Genomic DNA, 15,208 nt, shown 5'->3' with positions numbered 1-15,208 from the left:
CACAGGCTCTCCCTGCCTCTCACCCTATGATAGCTGGGTTAGGCTCAAGCTCTCCTGCCCCCTAAATTGGATAAGTGGAATAGAATGGCTGGACGGATGGGTCTTTATATATCTGACGCTAATATCGGCTGATAAATCAGTCAGACTCTAACAAACAACATCCTTCTTTAATCCTATAGATGTAAGTCTTGATGCACAAAACAAACTTAATATTTGTAGCACCATTAAGTATCAGTATACCCACACATACTTTTTAATGTGTCTTGTGCGTGTGTGATGAAAAAAATTCAAATAATAATCCAAGAATAAATCAGGGCAATGAAAAAAAGGGTCTAAAATGAGATATAAAATACTCCATAACATTCACCGCTGACCTGACCCAAGGGTGGAAACAGCTTCCTATCCTAGATGTGTGACTGAACTTATCAAAAGCTCAAAGTGTTGAGCCAAAAATAGTCATATTTTAACACCATTGTCAAGACTTCACAGAAACACGCACAGTGCTTGTGCTGCATGTGCATATGATGCTGGCTCAGGCTCTGATGAAAGCCACCGCTGGGAGGTTTACAGAGAGGAAGGGGAAAGGGCAAGGAAAGGAGGGAGCATGGAAAGAATGAGCGTCTGCACGTGTGGTGAAGGCTGGTCTTGCATTCATGCCCTTGGGATAGGAACAGTCTTTGCCTAAGGCTGGTGCTGGATGTTCAGAGAGGATGGCGCAGAAAGAAAACACTCCCTCTCTCTTCTTGTTTCTCAGCAATATCCACCAAGTGGGAAGTGGTACTGGCAGTTGTGCAAGTGGCTTGTGCCCTCTCTGCCATGGGCTCAGGCTGCACTGAGCAGGGACAGCTAGTTCCCCCAGGCTAGCATTAAGCAAGCAGGACCCGTTTCAGACAGTGGCCACAGCCTGTGGCATCAAAACCAGCATCAAAAAATAAACTTACTCGAGGGAAGGAAGAGAGGCAGATAGGACAAGAGATGTGAAGAGCTAAAGGGTTAGGGAGGAGGTAAAGTACAGTGAGGGAAAGGTGCTGGAATAGTGAGCAGATGGCATAAAGGAGAAATTTAGTCATTTAGGTGATGCACCTTTTTCCAGAGCAGTTCACAAAGAAAGAGCAGATGGAGGCTGGTGGACACATCGGCTGCTTACACGTTTCAAACCCATGAACTTTGCTTCCTTTTAACGAACCAGAGGCAGATTTCATGGACACCGCACACTCTGATGTGTGCTCCTGTTCTTTTATCTCTTCATCCCTTTATCCTCCTCCTCCACTTGTTTTACTGAATCCTGAGAGACTGAACTGGCCAGCCTTTTAGTTCACTCAGCTGGAGATCCGTCCTCCCCTGCTACAGCTACAGCTCTCATTGTTAGAGCCCTTTCAGCTTCAGATACTTGTTGTAGTGTTGAGACCGCAAACAAAGGGCAGCTGTTACTGGCTGGGAGCAGAAGATGTTAAAGGAGCAGATGCCGAGGCAGAAATATGTGCAAAAAAATGTTGGAATTTATGAATAAAATAAACAAACAAACAAATGATGAAACAAACAAACAAAAAAAGGTAATAACCTGAGGAATCTCACCAAATGCAAAGGAACTAAAATAAAACTAAATAAAATGCTGCCTCACAGCAAGCTACCACCTCCTCTCTCCTCTACTACTTAATCCCAATACTTAACTCCTGGCCTCACCTGTTACACAGGTAAGGAAGGGGTGACAAAACAAACAACACTATAGATTAACACAAGGCTGACAATCCCGGGCCCTATACATACCCAGGGTATCGTTCCGTAAACAGGATTCACTTACCCTAACATCAGCAATCGGGTCACACCAAGCTGGTTAACAACTCAATAAGTTAACCCAGGGTTTCCCCTGCATGTTCACATGTTAGGGATGGCGCTGGCAACATCTGACCAGTGTATCAGCAGAAAATACGTAGAGGTTAAACATAATACAGACTGAAAGCATCACAGCTGCTACAGACAAATCAGCAGAGTATGTGTGTTACAGAGGAAAAGCACTGTAGAGTAATATAGTATTAAAGGTCTGTGCTTTAGTCAGTAAGACTGAATAAGATCTACTATGTTAATGTTGAGTAAACATTTAGCCTATTTAAAGCTAGAAAAAAACCTTGCACAAATGGCAACTGTGTGAGTTAACATATTTATCAGGTGGATGGATTGGTGATGGATGATGGATTATAATAAAGAATTTTATTAAATTAATGTTTAAAAGACAGCTTTTACTTATTCCTTCAGCTGCAGGCTTGGTGGCGTTTAAAGGTCAGAGAGGGAAAAATTAATATAGAAACAGAATTAAACAAAGGTTTAGTCTGCATGCAAATTTTATATAAGGTCAGCAAGTACAGTGTAGGTGTCCTGCTTTAGGATCATATATTAATATAGAACATCAAAACTGTTTTAAAATCGTTTGCAGCCAACAGAAAAAGAAAAAAAATCAAGGAATAAAGTCACCTCGAAGAATCTATATTTATTGCCGATGCTCGTCAGGGAAACACAGGGACATTAGAAACTATTGAAAAACTTTAGACTCCCCTACTATCCTGAGGGATCTTCCAGGACAGGTGACATTATTTTCTGGACAACTGGTGTCATCCCTGATCAACATGTTAGACAATTCTCCACCAATCAGAAGTTGCCATAACAGGCTAATCAATAAGATTGTAGCCTAGAACTGATGTTACTACTGTATAAACAGACTGGGTCTTTACCTATAAATTTGGGATTCCCCAGTTTCTCACTATCTAGCTACTGCCAGCTGTTCAGCTTTCATAACATCAGCAGCCTGAAATCCTCCGTGTTGTTTACTCTCCACTTCAGATGAATACAGCCAAAGTGCACAAAGGGTACTAAACATCGAGGAATATGAATATCGTGTTGCACATCTCTGGAGAGTAAAGAACACATAAGAACAATTTGTGATCATAAAAGGAAAGGGGGTGACCTCACTATACCTTTGCTTCCTCTTTCAACAAGCTCTGCCTGATTCTTCTTTTATCCTGACAGCTCATAAGACATGCCCAGGCAGTGCATTTGTCTGACAGTCTCCACCACACACTTGACCTTTGGGTAGTGCATGTGCGAAAGGACGGGTGCTGCTCAGTGCTCATAAAGCCATGTTGTCATCATAGAGAAACCTCCCAAACCTCAGCCTGAAGAATATTCACTATGACCGTACTTAATAAATACATGACACTAAGCGGGACACTATATCCAAAATCATTGCTGACACTTCTGCACTCTTCCATGAATGGTGGGAATTTATTTTGATGTGTAGCACTCTTTGCAAGCATATGACATTGATCCTGAAAGTGGCGATGCTCCTGCATTGTTCCCTCGCTTTCTATTCTGAATGCAGCAGCAAGGAGCCGTGAAAGTTCATGAAAATGGCAGCTGCCCCAAAAGTGAGAGCAGAGCCACACTTCTGAGGCTAAGAAGCAGCTGTGTTTTGAGCTGAATGCTATCATCAGCATCCTAACTTGCTCATCTTTAGCAGCCGGTGTTGATGCCAAAGTCACTGTGAAGTACAAGGCAAATGAAACTTTTTTTCATGAAATGAATTTTAAATAAATGAAGTCAGGGAGTCACCAAAGTTATTACAATTCATGCTGTGGGGGGATTTAAATGTGTGAATCAAATGTCAAGACAATCGATGCAACGGTGTTTGAGCCACAAATGTCAACCTAACGATGGCACCAGAGTGAAAGTCAGAGGATCGCCAGCAAAAACCTTTCTGTGGGAAATAAATTTCCATCTAGTACTTCATGTTTTTTTTTTTTTTTAGTGTGGACAAAGTGTTTGCACTGACAGGCATTTTCACCCCTAGGGTCGTGTCACTAGTCTTGCTAACCCCCCCCCTTCCCCAAAAGAAAAAAATTTGAAAACAAGATCTACCATAATAAGAGTGAAAAGGAAACTTTTTGCTTGGTTTAAAAGCCTCAGCTATGTGCACACACTGCCATATCCACACTCCATATTCTTCCAATAGCTTTTCCAAATGTGTGTTTGAGGGCCTTCAGCCTACTCTGTGAAAAGCTCTAAAACAAGCCAGCCCTTAAAAGTGAAGGTGAATGGTGGGAGGAGATGTGAGTCTTTGAGTAAAGCACAATCCAGCCTTCAGGCTAAGCTTTATTTGCTTGTTTCTGCCTGTGTTTTCAAGTATTTATTATTAAATACTATTGTTATATGATTACCCTATTATATTAAGACTGAGCTTGAGGCTTTTTTTTTTTTTTTTTTTTTTTTTTATAATATCTGTCATATTTTGGAGAGTGAAGGTGTATGGGCCCAAACGCAGAGATGCAGAGTTCCAAAAACAAACAGCCATTTATTAAGGCTGATTAAATTTCAAAAGGAAGAAAAAAACTAAACAACAAATAAGGCACAAGAAGAGCAGGGAACACGCTACAGGAACAAGCAGGAAACAAACAAGCAGACAACACAGTACAACACAACAATGAACAAAAGTAAACTGAGGTTTTAAATACACAGGAGCTAACAAGGGAGGAGGGAACATGGAAAATTAAACACTGCTGAAACTAATCAAGGACGACAAGACGAGGGAAGTAAAACGCAGAAGCTACCAAAATAAAACAGGAAGTAACACAGCAGGGGAACATGTAACATAGACACAGAGACTTAACGAGATACAAGGAGACACAAGGGGAGGCAGGATGAACTGAAACTCAAGGAATTAAGTATAAACTTTAACTATATCCAAGAACAGAAACTAGTCTGCAAACGGTAACAAAACTAAAACTAAAACTAAAAAAAAAAAAAAAAAAAACCTAAAGACTAAACTGAGAAACTAATCATAAAAAAAACAACCAAAAAATTTCTGCTACACAAACAGAATACAAAACTCAAAAAGAATGAAAAACACCACAAATCCAAATATTAATACAAAAACTCAAAACTCTGGCAAAACCCAGCAACCATGACAGTATTACTTTGTAATAAATATGGAAAGATAAGAAATGAGAAAGAGGAGGCACAATGAGAACTCACTGCAACCTGAATGGTGTCCAGTCCATCTGCTTTCTATAATTGCTTTACCTTCATAGCACAACACTGTACAAATCGACCCCTCCAAGGAAGTGTATGTTTATTTGACTGCACTGCAGTGTCCCCCCGCAGCTGAACAGTAAACTACAACAGGTTGTGAAAATACACATGAGGAAATAAGATAAAATGTAAAAGACACACAGAATAATATTTCTCTATATATTTCTCAGACAAATCTTTTTTATATAATATAGTGTGTAAAGAATAAAATCCTGCGTTAAGTTTATGTTATGCACTTAGCCAATCGGTATGACTTAATTCAGCTTCCCTATGTTCTGATGCTACAGCGTGGTGTAAGGCTGCATGAAATCAATTTTGTCACTGAATTGGCAAAAAGACAGAAACAGTCTAATTTGGGATCGTGTTTCTGGTCATCTGATGAATACACAGTCAATACTTTGTGCCCTTTTAAAGGGATATTTCACCCCATAATCAAATTACCATATTTTTCATCTGGTCTGTAGTGCTCTTTATCGATCTGCTGTAGATTGTTTTGGTGTGACTTGCCAAGTTTTGTAGATATTGGCTGAAAAGATGTCTTCTTTTCAGTGTAATGGAACCTGATGGCACTTGGCTTGTGCTGGTCAAACCACCCAAAAAATACATTAGGAAAAACTTAGCAGCAATGTCTCTTTCCAGAAATCATAACCCAGTTATTCAAATTAATACAAAAACCTTGGTGTGTTTGGTAGGAATTTTTTTCTACACTCTATATATGCCAACCAAAAGAAGTATGCAGGTAGCTAATACTGCAACTCAAGAGAGGTGGAGTCTCACTTCCAGACCCTCAAAAGTAACTGGACAAACTAAAATAATTTAAATACTTTGCAGTCAATGAATGACTAAAGTCTAGAACAAATGGACGTCACCAAATCCTGTGTTTCCTCCCTGGAGATGCTCTGCCAGGTCTTTATTGCAGCTAACCTTCAGTCGCTGCTTGTTTGTGCGTATTTCTGCCTTCAGCTTTCTAATTAATAAATGAAAAGCATGCTCTGTTGGGTTGATATGTGGAAACTGACTTGGCCATTGGAGAATATCTAATTTCTTTGCCTTGAGAAACTCGTGGTTTGCTTTTGCAGTTTGCTTTGGGCCATTATCCATTTGCACTGTCAAGCTCTGTCTCATCAGTTTTGCAGCATTTGGTTGAATCTGAGCACAGAGTGTAGCCCTGTACACTTCACAATTCATCCTATTTTTACCAGCAGTCATATCATTAATAAACAGCAGTACACGCCCATGCCATAACACTGCCTCCACCATGTTTGACAGATGATGTGGTATGCTTCAGATCATGAGCTGTTTCTCCCTTTCTCTATACTTTTCTCTTCCCATCATTCTGGTACAAGTTCATCTTGGTTTTATCTGTCCAGTGATTTTTTTTTTCCAGAACTGTGCAGCTTCTTTTAAATGTTTTCTGGAAAAGTCTAATCTGGCCTTCCTGTTCTTTAGTGTAACCAGTGGTTTGAACCTTACTGCAAGCCCCTGATGCATGCACCACTTTGAGAGTGTTCTTGACTTGGTTAGATGTTCTGAGGTCCCGTTTATAGGAGAACGTTTTCAGATGAAAACGGCTAAGTTTTGATGCGCTTCGGCCTCCCGTTTACACGAGAATGGAGTGAAAACAATACTTTTTGAAAACGGACTCCAGAGCAGATCGTTGTCGAAATACTCCAGCCTCCGTTTCCATGTAAACAGACGAAAATGCTGCTTTTTGAAAACGGGGGCACTCGCACATGCGCATTATGGTTGCGGCTCCTATATCCACACCGCCAACTTATGGCCTGGCAATAGGAACTGTAGCATTTTCAGTCTCTTGCACTTCTGTGTAAACGGAAATCGTTTCTGAAACGTTTCCGTCTGAACACGCTACTTTTCGAAAACAAAAATGGCAAAATGACAGCATTTCCACTGAAAACGCTCTTGTGTAAACGGGGCCTGACGATGCCATCGTGCACTTTAGTTGTCATCTGTAGTCTTTCAGGCCTTTTGACGTTGCGAGCTGGTCAGAGCATTCCTTCTTTTTGAGAATGTACCAGATTGTTGATTTGACCACTCCTAATGTTTTTGCTGTCTCTCTGTCCGGTTTGTTTTTTCAGCCCAATGACAGCCTCCTTCACTTGTATTGACATCTTTTAGGATGTCATACTGAGAGTTCCACTGAATAGCTACCAAATGCAACACTGACATCAACTCCAGATGTTTTATCTGCTTAATCTGTCATGGAACATATCTAGCCATGAAAGAGTTTATCACGCAACTTTTCAATTACTTTTGAACTGTGTATAAAAATCTCTCTATGTTTGCATCCTTTCATGCTTTCACTAACATGAGCTTCTCACCACGAGTAGATCCCTGCTTCTTGTTGCACTGTAATACAGGTTGGTGGTTTGTAGTCTGGTAAAAGGGACGAAACTGCTCAGAAGGTTTGGATTATTTTGAGCATGATTTGCAGAAAGAAACACTGCTGCTGAATTTTTCCATATGTAATCAATTTTTTTTTGTTGTTGTTGTTTTGTTTTGACTCTTTAAGCACCATAAGCTGAGCAAGATTTAGTGCCATTATATTCATGAGAAGGAAGACATTTCTACAGTGAATATCTCTGAACATGGACAACTCACACCAAAATATTAATAGCGCTACAGGCTAGAGAAACAGTATTTGAACTAGATATTCGGGTGAACTGTCCCTTTAACTCTAGCTTTGGTTCTCCATCAACTCCCAAGAAAAATAAGTGGGTTTTGCCTGCTATAAGTTCCACATTCCTCACCACATCTACTTCAGCTTTCTGAAGTTATTACAGACCTGGCTCCACCAAGTTGGCAGCAGCTGTCTACAGTTTTATCTGGATGAGTGCATCCATATGTTACACAATATGTTTGGTCTGAAAAACTAAAGCTATATCTTAAAAGAGGCTACGTGCTGTATAGTAGAGCCCAACCAACACTGGACGCTTGGAGCTAGTGCACGTGCCAACTATGATTTATATAGACTTTTTTGGCCGTAATAAATTCAGACTGGTATATCAGCCAGTATTCTTTATGTATAAACAATATGAGTAATATATTTCACTCACTAGCAAGTAACTTAAGATGAGGACTAATTTTTTTTAGCATCTAAGCAGGTTAGGTGGAAAATCTCTCAGTTGAGCTTGTAATTTAGTTCTTTTAGTTTATGTAGTTTATGTGCAGTACTCAGTGTCTGAAACTTTTTCCTCCTAACTGGTAGTTTAATGATATATGCACAACACTTCACTTCACATTTCATAGCAGCCAAAATAGCTCATTTGGAATGCAGAAAATATCTTCAGGAAAATCTGCAGCATTCAATTGCAAAGCTATCTTCCAATAAAAACACAGTATTTTAACTTTTGGAGCATAATTATAGACTTATACCCACAACCATTCAGTGAAGCGCACATTGATCTCTTTTATCACATCCAGCCAGATGCTGACAAACAGCTGTAATCTTCTAAAACTGTGCTGGCTGACACAGTCCATCCTCAAAAACCACTATTCTCAACCGCTCTATTTTCAGTTTTCTTATAATGCTATTACTGCGAGAGCAGAAAGATAAGCGTCACACTGTGAGAGTGACAGCGGGACACAGAGAGAAACAGAGAGAGAGAGCACGAGAAAAAACAAAAACAGAAAGGGAGGAATAGCGATGTAATAAAGATGAAGGTGGCATCGTGTCTGTGGAGGAGTGTCCTGCTGTGTGTATGCAGTTCTGCGTGTTTCTAATTGTGTACTTGTGCCCACTTCTCTGAATGCAAATGCATTTGTTTATGTGACTGCAATATATTTTCTTTTGAAGTTAATTTGCAATCTCATATGTTCATTTCAGCTGTTAGGACAAATTGACATTTTCGGTTTGTTCGTATGACTGATGGAGCTAATCTGTGTCAACCGAGAGGCTGTCAGGAATAGATTAAGGCCCTGTGTTTAGTTAGCTTCATTATTTCTATGATATATCATTAATTGTTGCATTTAGCTGTTATGATTCTTTACCAAGCACAGGCGGATGAGGGTGCATTGTTGTAGCTGTCGTTTGTTAATAGTCTGATCATCACTTCACCGGGTAATCAAACAAAGTTCAGCACAAACAACCCCCCGAGCAGACGATAAATTCAGCTAATGGTCTCATCTTAAGTCATCTTTCTGTCAACCTGTCAAACGAATATTCTTCTCCCAGATTTGATTTCAGCCAACATCCACAGTAATGTCATTAGCGAACTTCAGCTAGTCATTAAAAGCTGACTGAAGTGCTTCAAAAGGTTAATTTATTTGCTAATCAGATTCCCTCTCCTGAATAATTATAATAAATCACTTCTTCCATGAAGAACTTCAGTGTCGCTTGCAGTTGAGACACTTGACTGTGCCGTTACAGTCTCCAGTAGTGGCATAAATAATACATATGCAACACATAAAAGTGCATATCTGTGTGCAGACACAGATGTGAATGTGGGCTGCAAGTTTGAGTGTAAACCTGACAGATGGTAGACTTTGTCCTCTGCTTGTGAATAAAAATAATTTAGTCTAGTTTGGGTTTAATAAATTGCCTTCCTTTACAGATTTTTTTTTTTTTTAAGTTCCATTATGAAGGATAATGTCATATTTTAATGGCAAGAAAATCACAGGCAGAGCTCAACCTTCCACACGTACCTGTTGTAAATGTCGTCGTCTTCTCCTCCCCAGCCCCAGTACTCGTTCGGGAAACCATTGATCTTCAGGAACTGTTTTTTACTGAGACCCGAAACACCTCCAAAGTAACCTGCGTATGGTAGCCTGCATGACAAGAGAAAGGAGGAGACGGCACAGATGAGACAAGAATATAGCATTAAATTTTAGAGGAGCCACAGGCATATTTGAAATCCATATATTAATTCAAATAAATTATAAACAAATAAGACCAGTCAGAACGACTGGCAGTGGCAGAGTGTTACATTCTGCATCAAAGGACTGTATTTTAACAACATTTGCTGCATTGCTTCATGGCATGAAGATTATTTGTAAGGAAAAAAAAAAAATCCAATGACAGCTCAAGATTTCAGTGATTTAAACAGCCGCGGGTATGTGCATGTTCTTAGTGCTGTTAATTTCAGCTTGACAGTGAATCCAGGGCGGCATCAATACATGATAATGTGATGCATTAAGAGGAGTTTTCAAATACTGCTTAAGAGATGCACAATTTACATTTGAATAAAATCTTTTTCAGGTTTTTCAGGCTATCAGATCTTTTCTTACTATGTCTTGTCTTAGATGGTCTCTAAGTGGATAATTTAATGGGTCTTTTTACAGTAAGTGGATAATCCCACATCCATATATAATCCACTCAAGCAACATGAAATGACTAAGTGTAAAAGGGTGATAATATTTCTGCAAATACAGACCTCTGAAGCTGATCTGAGGGTGATAGCTGCAGCTATAATGCTAGCTATAGCTATACAGGCACTGGGCACTTTATTAGGTACACTGTTCACTCGCTCGTAAAGGCAAATATATAGTCAGCCAATCACATGAAAGCAACAGTGCATTTAGGCATGTAGAGAATGACCTGCTGAAGTTCAAACTGAACAGAATGAAAAGGAAAGGTGATTTAAGCAACTTTGACATGGTTGCTGGTGCCAGACAGGCTGGTCTGTGTATTTCAGAAACTGCTGATCTACTGGGATTTTCTGAGTAAATTACATTACAACCACCTCAAGTTACAGAGAATGGTCTCAAAAAGAGGAAATATCCAGTTCTCTGGGTGAAAATACATTGTTGATGCCACAGGTTACTGCCTAGGTACGCAGAAGAGCATCTCTGAATGCACAACACATCAAACCTTGAAGCAGATGAACCACAGCAGCAGAAGACCACACTGTGCACCACTCTCATACAGTAAGCAGAAGTTGAGGAAACTGAGGCTACCAAGGCTCACCAAAACTTGACAACTGAAGATTGGAAAAATATTGCTTGGTCTGATGAGTCTTGATTTCTGCTGTGACCTTCAGAAGGTAGTGTCAGAGTCTGGTGTAAAAATCATGAACGTATGGAACCATCCTGTCTTGTATCAGTGGTTCCAGATCCTGGTGGTGGTGGAATGGTGTGTGGGATATTTTCTTGGTACACTGGGCACCTTAGCACCAATGAGTATTTCCACAGCCTACCTGAGTATTGCTGCTCATCATATCTATCCTTTTATGACCACAGTGTACCCATCTTCTGATGACTGCTTTCAGCAGGATAGTGCACCATGTCACAAAGCTCAAATCATTTCTAACTGGTTTCTTGAACATGACAATGAGTTCACTGCACTCAGATGGCCTCCACAGTCACCAGATGGGGATTCATATCATGGATGTGCAGCAGCAACTGTGTGAGGCTATCATGTCAATATGGACAAAAATCTCTTCCAGCACCTTGTTGAATCTGTGCCATAAAGAATTAAAGCAGTTCTGAAGACAAAACAGTGTTCCATCCAGTACTAGCAAGGCATACCTAATAAAGTGACCTCTGTGTGTGTGTGTGTGTGTGTGTGTGTGTGTGTGTGTGTGTGTGTGTGTGTGTGTGTGTGTGTGTGTGTGTGTGTGTGTATAAACAGTTGATAGGACAGCCAGGTGGGGTTTCACTTTTCCTTAAAAGTCATGCAGAATGGACATCAGCTAGGAATGTCATGACAGGTGCCTGAAGTCTAACCAAAGGGCAAAGTGTGTGTGTGTGTGTGTGTGTGTGTGTGTGTGTGTGTGTGTGTGTGTGTGTGTGTGTGTGTGTGTGTGTAGTCTGTACAGTATGGTTGTAAAACTTATGACAGCTCCCTGTTGAAAGATGACAAGCAGAAACTAATGAGACCGTATGTTTCAGCACAAGTTCTCCCAGCAACAATATGTTCAGGAGTGTGTGTGGGTACATGTGTGCCTGTGTGTGTGTGTGTGCTGGGAGAAAAGAAAAAGAAGAGAGGGAAATATAGAGTGAGCAAGAGAAATTTATTTTGATGAACTGCCTGTTTTTCTTGAGAACTTTAAGCGTGAATTTTTTATTGAATCTTGCTACAAAGCGCATAAATATCAACATCAACATCAACATCTTTGTGATTATTTTCTAAGAAAATTATGGTAACAATCAAATACAATCAATATGTACTTGACAGGAGTTTTGCAAAAATCCTATGATGGGAACATCGGCACAAAACCTTCGAAGATAAGTTTATTTGCCTTTTTTTTGCACCTTCACTCTCAGCTTCAGTAATTTGTCTCTTGCACAAAATGAATCTCACACATTTCAAGGGTCAACTCAACTCCCCATTTCACTGGTTTATTGCAAGCAGAAACATGAAGATGACAGTGGAGCAAACAGCTAGAGTCCCAATATTGCTATTCCTTTTAAAAATTACACTGAATTGACAACTTCACACGATACCATCAGCAAACTCTAGCCAGTATAGCTTCCCTTATTTCTACTCCATATGTTCCCCTTCCTCTTCCATACCTCCCCCTGCAGTGGCTCTCACCACTGCTGCTTTGCAATCTCCTATTTTGATCTTTACACTTAATCACATAGATTCTTGCCGGCATGGCATTTTCTGTTCAGCTCCGCACTAACCGTGGTGACAAAGGTATGACTTTGAGGTATACTGACGTCCATAACTGGTAGCAGCTGTCACCCCAAGTAGCAAAACACCAGCTGATTGTGGGCCCGGCTTCTCGTACAGTGCTGGTGGTTGTGTTAGTATTAGCAAGCCTAATGAGCGCCAAAGGGAAAATGACATTGTACAGGAATGAGATTAATTCCTCTTCAGTGGCAGTAAACACAACATGTTTGCGTACCAAAAACTCTGGGGCTGGGACACGCAAAGATGCACAAACACACATCAGTAATCAGATCTCAGCTATAACAAAAATGGTCACATTGATTCTCTCAAAAGGCCATAAATGTGCTTCTACTGACTTCAAAAGCTCCAGACTCCTCGTTTGACCGGAGCTTCTTATGGCTCTCATTACCGGCACCATGTCTCTCTACATTACAGTGAGAGGCAGTCAGTCTCCTGAATCCTTACATCATACACAACATAACCATAAAGCCAAGCCTCCCAGAGTCCATTACCAACTCTTTCAATACACTGGGAGAAATGGTTTAAGCAAAGGTCAAAATGAAAAAACTGTAGTTTGAGAATAAGTTTCTGAAAGTTGTCTCACTTTACCACCAAGAGTGAACTCATGCAGGCAGACCATGCAAACTCCACACAGAAGGAGCTCATCTGGCCAGTGGATTCAAACCCAGGACCCTCTTGCTGTGCTGTGCACCACCGTGCATGGAGTTCCTTATTCAGTAATGAGTAATTCAGGTGGAGGTGTTTGAGGACCTCCAAAAAGAGCTGTTAATGCTCGGCAGCCTGGGAAAGGTTGTAAAACAGTCTCAAAAGAGTTTGGAATCCACCAATCCACAATCAGACATTTTTCAAATGAAAGAATCTAGTAACCGCACAGGAGGGTCAACCAAAAAAAAAAGATCAGTCCACAGGCAAGGTGAGTAATAATCTGCAAGGTCACAAAGGAACCCAGGGTAATTTCTAAGCAACTGAAGACCTGCCTTCCAATGGCAGGCCTTAATCTTCACGAGTCCACCAGCAGAAAAACACTGAAGAACAGCGAGCGTGGCAGAACTAAAGAAGGCCACTGCTCACAAAAGAGAAATTAATTAGCAATTAATTTCAAATTATAACAGCAATTAATTTCAAACAAGAGTGAAGTGACATCCTGCACTTCAAGTGAGGAAACAACACCTGAGAGTTAAAACTGTTTTGGATGGCAAAATGTGCTATAATTCATCAAAGACTACAGGAGCTACTGATGGTTCCCACAAATGTAGTTGCAGACATTGCTGCACAAGATGTTTACATCTGACATAGAACGCAAAGGTTCACATAAAAGTGTAATATGTTCATTTAATTTGTTAAATCAGGTCCTCCTTTTCTAGCTAAAGTATTCGGTGAAAATCTGATGATATTTCAGGTCATTTTATGCAGAAATATGGGAAAACTGAAAGAGTTCAGAGACATTTTCCTGGAGCTCTAACATCCAATTTGTGTAATGCGTTTGAAAAAGCCCATGTTATGAAATGGACTTCAAGGTGACACACTCTGTTCAGAGAGGTGCTAAGGTAATGGAGTAGCACTTAATGTGACCTGACTTTCACTGTCACCGTTTTTACCGTTTCCACCATTTATCAGAAATGTCTGCTGCTTTTACATTTTGAAATGACTGAAGTTTCCTTTGTAAACTGACAGGGCCAAGATGCTAAACTGTCGTCTCTTTAAAAATGCACTCAAAAGTGTTTTTTTTTTTTTTTCTTGCACAGTTTAGAAGTTTATGAACTTTCTAAATGCTAAAAGTGGAAATACTGAACAAATGAGTTGACAGGCTGACTCAGACTACTCTGACCTTGGAACCAGCTCTCTTCAGTGATCTGACTTTAACATAAGCAATTAACCACAATCAATTCTGTGACCTTCCCGTCCCTCTTACCACCAGGCTTTCCTTTCACTGTATGCCCTTTTCTTTATTTCAGAGGAGCCAAAAAACCTGATGAAACCATTTTAAATCTTTACTGATTAATTGGTATTAAGAAATGTAAGCTTCAGCCGTTCTTGCCACCTGGCATTGTGTTTGTTGCCAGATAGCATTAGCTTATTGAGCACTATATCAGGGACCTGCAGGAGCCCCTGAGGGTTTTCAGCCGGATAATTCTTGAGGACTGACAGCTCTTGGATGGTCAGGTCACATCACTGGCCATGTTTAGACCATTCATCAATACTTCCTGTGCTTTTAGATAATTGAGGGCAGGTGTGGTGCCATTATGCAAAAAGATACTAAAGCAAAACCCAGCCATTCAGTACTTTGGAGATTCTGGTTAGCCTGCATTTTAAATTTAATTCAAACCTAGAGCCCAAAGACACACAGGTTAGATTAATCTGGGATTCTAAATGTGAAAACTGACCTCTCCTGGGAGTACCTGCAGTCTGCCCTGTGATAGTTGGAATAGGCTCCAGTCCCCCCCTAAGGCACTCATCACACAGGCCTAGAGACTGGTCTACAACCCACTGTTAACCTCTGGTCACTGTGGAAAATGTGCATTCCCCAACAGTTGG

General features: G+C 40.4%; 1 protein-coding gene across 1 annotated transcript in view; it reads right to left on the bottom strand.

Annotated features, from left to right (window-relative positions):
* The window catches only part of b4galt2 (UDP-Gal:betaGlcNAc beta 1,4- galactosyltransferase, polypeptide 2), a 203,640-nt gene that overhangs the window by 32,727 nt on the left and 155,705 nt on the right, over window positions 1-15,208 (bottom strand). The window contains exon 5 of the mRNA XM_030752923.1: window positions 9,742-9,864. Coding sequence (XP_030608783.1) covers window positions 9,742-9,864 — 123 coding nt within the window. The remainder of the gene's footprint in view (window positions 1-9,741; window positions 9,865-15,208) is intronic.

This window comes from Archocentrus centrarchus, chromosome 17 (assembly GCF_007364275.1).
Source record: "Archocentrus centrarchus isolate MPI-CPG fArcCen1 chromosome 17, fArcCen1, whole genome shotgun sequence".
Taxonomy (NCBI): Eukaryota; Metazoa; Chordata; class Actinopteri; order Cichliformes; family Cichlidae; genus Archocentrus; species Archocentrus centrarchus.
The sequence above is the reverse complement of the archived record's forward strand: the minus strand, read 5'-3'. Positions and strand labels throughout refer to the sequence as shown.